The sequence below is a fragment of the Salmo salar genome, chromosome 09 (genome assembly GCF_965601325.2).
Source record: "Salmo salar chromosome 09, fSalSal1, whole genome shotgun sequence".
Taxonomy (NCBI): Eukaryota; Metazoa; Chordata; class Actinopteri; order Salmoniformes; family Salmonidae; genus Salmo; species Salmo salar.
The window spans coordinates 160,366,064-160,371,063 of NC_138299.1; the positions used below are offsets into that span (position 1 = coordinate 160,366,064).

The 5,000-nt window shown below is 50.7% G+C and overlaps 1 protein-coding gene across 1 annotated transcript in view; it reads right to left on the reverse strand.

The window, feature by feature from the left end:
- The window catches only part of ryr1b (ryanodine receptor 1b (skeletal)), a 274,065-nt gene that overhangs the window by 124,201 nt on the left and 144,864 nt on the right, over positions 1–5,000 (reverse strand). Inside the window, 11 exon segments of the mRNA XM_082956507.1 lie at positions 146–267; positions 1,000–1,067; positions 1,907–2,022; positions 2,161–2,284; positions 2,478–2,553; positions 2,982–3,191; positions 3,193–3,297; positions 3,434–3,478; positions 3,480–3,513; positions 3,742–3,797; positions 3,799–3,906. Coding sequence (XP_082812633.1) covers positions 146–267; positions 1,000–1,067; positions 1,907–2,022; positions 2,161–2,284; positions 2,478–2,553; positions 2,982–3,191; positions 3,193–3,297; positions 3,434–3,478; positions 3,480–3,513; positions 3,742–3,797; positions 3,799–3,906 — 1,064 coding nt within the window.

Sequence of the window (5,000 nt, forward strand, 5' to 3'; positions counted from 1 at the left end):
GTGGGAAAGGTTTTAGGCAGATCATTTTTCTTAATGAAAGATCAACGATTCTGAGTATAAAAGACTTACCATGTGATTTTGCCCTAGAGCTGGTACTACAGTATATCTTTGGTATTATTCTCAAAGCCTTTGACGATCAACGTACCTGGCGATCATTTCCTTCTCCTTGTTGGAGGAGTGGCCTCCGCTGCCCAGCAACTTGGCAGGCGTGGAGAGGAAGTAAAGGCAGTGGTTCTTAAAGTACTGGTTAACCAGCGGCAGGAGAATCTACGACACAGATACAGAGAGGTGAGTGTCAATCAGATCACAGTGTTAGAGCTCCACAATAAATTTAAAAAAAATAAATAAGTAGAAAATTATGATGTTTCATTTGTAAAGAGGCAGAACTCCCAAAGATGCTAACAGCTAGGCTAATAGACTAACAGTTAGGCTACTGGGCTAAAACCTAGGCTACTAAGCTAACAACTAGGCTAATAAGATAACAGCTGGGCTAATAATCTAATGGGCTAACAACTAGGATAATAATAAGCTAACAGTTTCCAAAAACGATGGATAGAGTACTATCTTTTGCTAATTTTGATGGTGACAAAATATAACACATTTTCAGTGTGGCTTCCGGACCTCATTGAAGATGGAATGTGGCCCCCGGTGCAAAATGAGTTTCTCACCCTTGGTCTAATGGGCTAACTGCTAGGCTAATGAGCTAAGCTAATTGGCTAACAATGAGGCTATTGGGCTAACAGCTAAGCTAATGGTCAAACAGCTAGGCTAATGGGCTAACAACTAGGCTACTGAGCTGACAGCTAGGGATAACGGGCTAACAGTTGGGCTAATGTGCTAACAGCTATGTTAATGGGATGACAGCTAGTGATAACGGGTTAACAGTTGGGCTAATGTGCTAACAGCTAGGTTAATGGGCTGACAGCTAGGGATAACGGGCTAACAGTTGGGCTAATGTGCTAATAGCTAGGCTAATAGGATAATTAATCCTCATCTCACTTTGGCAAAGAACTTGATCTCCTGTTCGTGTGGAGACTTCTCAACTCTGCCACTGCTAACCACAGCCTCTGTAGGGAGAGAGAGAGAGAGAGAGAGAGAGAGAGAGAGAGAGAGAGAGATTCAGAGAGAGATTGAGAGAGATTCAGAGAGAGAGATTCAGAGAGAGAGATTCAGAGAGAGAGAGATTCAGAGAGAGAGATTCAGAGAGAGAGAGAGATTCAGAGAGAGAGAGAGATTCAGAGAGAGAGAGATTCAGAGAGAGATTGAGAGAGATTCAGAGAGAGAGATTCAGAGAGAGAGATTCAGAGAGAGATTCAGAGAGAGAGATTCAGAGAGAGAGAGATTCAGAGAGAGAGATTCAGAGAGAGAGAGATTCAGAGAGAGAGATTCAGAAGAAGAAAGAAAGAAAGAAAGAAAGAAAGAAAGAAAGAAAGAAAGAAAGAAAGAAAGAAAGAAAGAAAGAAAGAGGGAGAGAGAGAGAGAGAGAGAGAGAGAGATTCAGAGAGAGATTGAGAGAGATTCAGAGAGAGAGATTCAGAGAGAGAGATTCAGAGAGAGAGAGATTCAGAGAGAGATTGAGAGAGATTCAGAGAGAGAGATTCAGAGAGAGAGATTCAGAGAGAGAGAGATTCAGAGAGAGAGATTCAGAGAGAGAGAGAGAAAAAGAGAGAGAGAGAGAGAGAGAGAGAGAGAGAGAGAGCGGCCTCAGTCACACAGAAATGACATCATAACCACATGATCTGACCAGGAAAAACTCCTCTGGCTCCACTTACTGGTATGATGTACGATAGACAGTATTTATGACATGCGCCAGATGAAGAATCAGTAAACCCATTCTACCCTAACCATCCCATCCCTCTGCCCTCAGTCCCTGGTCTCCTGTCTCCTGCCCCAGTCCCTACAGTACCCAGATGGGCGATGAACTCCTGGGCAATATCCATCCACTTCAGCAGCTTCTGGAGGAAACCATAGGCAAACCTCTTCTCTATGGAGGAGATGTCCTGCTCCATGTCCTTCAGCCCCCTGAGGTGAGAGAGGGATGGAGAGAGGAGAAGAAAGGAGGAGAGGAACAGGGAGCGAGTTATTTACATGGGATACAACTTGTCGGTACAATACGGACAGGGGGGAACTCTCTGAGCAGTGAGTGTTACAGTACTGTACCTAGTGACAGCATATCCATTGAGCTGCAGGAACTTGAGAAGGTCCTGGGCTTTCTCTCTGTCTCTGGCCTTCTCCTTAGCCGTCAAGGTGTCATAGGGTACCAACAGGGGATGGGCACCACCACCTGGACAACACACACATCAGCCGGTGTTTCTATTGCTGTGAAGAACCTTTACTTATTTCAAAAGTGTCCTATGCAAAACAGACTGGCATTATGATTATAATTATTATGGGTTAAAGATTCTAATTTCGACTGAGACGGGCAGAGACGTAGAATGTTAAAAAACGCTGACTGCTGTCCGTCCCTTTCCTCTCACCTTTTCCCATCAGCTCCATCTTCTTCTTCCTACCCCAGGTGTTGTGGTAGTTTTCAGCCAGCTGTTCAGCCATGGACTAGAAAGAGAGAGAGAGAGACAGAGAGAGAGAGAGAGAGAGAGAGAGAGAGAGAGAGAGAGAGAGATAGACAGAGGACAGAGAGAGAGACAGAGAGAGAGGACAGAGAGAGAGACAGAGAGAGAGAGAGAGACGAGAGAGACAGAGACAGAGAGAGAGACAGAGAGAGAGACAGAGAGAGAGACAGAGAGAGAGAGAGAGAGAGAGAGAGACAGAGACAGAGAGAGAGACAGAGAGAGAGACGGAGAAAGAGACAGAGAGAGAGGATCACAAGGTACATCAACCTATATGTCACTGGTGAAAGTGAACAATGTTAAACTATTCCTCCATACCGTTTCCTCCACCAAACCCACATGACCAGATTGCTGATCATAGTGTGTTGACCAAGCCACCATCGACTACAGTTGTCTTTACAGTTTGTTCCTTACCTGCAGCTCTCTGGACAGCGCCATGGCAGTGATGTCCAACAGGCGAAGGGCTTGTAACCGTGGCTGGGGTCGTAGGTCGCCTGAGCAGTCCTGGGAGATCTTCCGTGTGGTGGTCTTCAGCTCCACCTTCTCTCCCTCCCCTGCTTGGGCCTTCTCCATCGTCCACTCCCAGGCCAGCATGGCCTTAACGGACTCCTTGATGGGCCAACGGGTAGATCTCCTTGTCCTTCTCAGAGAAGGTTTTGTACGGACGCAGCATGGGGTGGGTCTTGGCGTTTTCATCCAGCACCTCTCCGTACGACCAGTTGTTCTGGATCTGAGAGCAAGATACATAGAGCATCATTATACTAAAAAACGTTTTTTTTTCTACCTGAAGTCTCCGTCTCCATCAGTACATGGTGAATTCTGGTGTCGTAGACGAAGGATGAAGGAGAGGGTGAGGAGCAACTAACCTTCTCGAAGGCCCACTTGTCGTGAGTGTGTTCGGCATACTTATTTGATGAAGGCATCCAGCTTCTCTGGGATAATGGTGCTGAGAAGGACGAAACAGGTGGAGAGTTATCGCTGCAGGAGACACACCGCTAACTACTCTACAATGTAAACAGACAGGGTTTTCCACGCCAGCTGAAGTGATCAGGAAAAACTCTAGCCTTAAACTAGGGCTTGGAGTTTCTCCTGGACAGGTCACGTGATCAGGAAAACTTATGGCCCAATCTCCAGACTGCCATCGACCCCCCCCCCCCCCCCATCTCATCCTCACTTGGTGGTCTCCACGGGTTTGGGGTCAAAGTTTCCCTCAGCGTCCACAGAAGCCTTTCTTCTCTGTGTTGGAAGAGTAGCTGGCGTCCACATAGTCCGGAGGGATGGCACCAGCGATGGCACAGATACACGGCATGGCAATCTTAAACAGCTCAGCATCAAATTTCTACAACAGATTGAGAGGGAAAGAAAGAGATGGAGAGGGAGCGGGGAAAAGCGATAGCGAGACGGAGAGGTAGAGGTAGAGGGAGAGGGGAGAGGGGGAGAAGGGGAGGGGGAGGGAGGAAGGAGAGGAGAAGGAGGGAGAGGGAGAGGGGAGGTGGAGAGGGAGAGAGGAGGGAAAGGTAGAGGGAGAAGGGGGGAGGGGAGGGGAGAAGGGAGAAGGGGAGGGGAGGTGAGGGAGAAGGAGGGGGAGGGAGGAGGTAGGAGGGAGAGGGAGAGGGGAAGGGAGAGGGAGGGAGAGGAGGAGGGAGAGAGGGGAGAGGGAGAGGGAAGGTAGAGGGAGAGGGAAGAGAGGGAGGGAGAGGGGGAGGGAGAGAGGGAGGAAAGGGAGAGGGAGGGGAAGGAGAGGGAGAGGGAGGAGAGGAGAGGGAGAGGGAGGAGGGGGGAGGGTAGAGAGGAGGGGAAGGGGGAGGGAGGGGGAGAGGTGGAGGGAGAAGGGGAGGGAGGGAGGAGAGAGGTGGAGGGAGAAGGGGAGAGGTGGAGGGAGAGGTAGAGGGGGAAGGGGAGGGGGAGGGGAGGTAGAGGGGGAAGGGGAGGGGGAGGTAGAGGGAGAAGGGGGAGGAGGGGGAGGGGGAGGTAGAGGGGGAAGGAAGGAGAGGGAGAGAGGGAGGAAAGGAGAGGGAGGGAAGGAGAGGGAGAGGGGGAGGGAAGGAGAGGGAGAAGGGGGAGGAGGGGGAGGTAGAGGGAGAAGGGGAGGGGGAGGGGAGGGGGAGGTAGAGGGGGAAGGGGAGGGGGAGGGGAGGTAGAGGGGGAAGGGGAGGGGGAGGTAGAGGGGGAGGGGGAGGTAGAGGGGGAAGGGGAGGGGGAGGGGAGGGGAGGGGGAGGTAGAGGGGGAAGGGGAGGGGGAGGGGAGGGGGAGGGGAGGGGGAGGTAGAGGGGGAAGGGGAGGGGGAGGGGAGGGGGAGGGGAGGGGAGGGGGAGGTAGAGGGAGAAGGGAGGGAGACGGAGAGGGGAGTGAAAGTGAAAGCGAGGTCACAGGAAATGCCAAGTAATACAAAGTCTCCAGCCATAGTGTGTACATGTATCTCTGTGTATCAA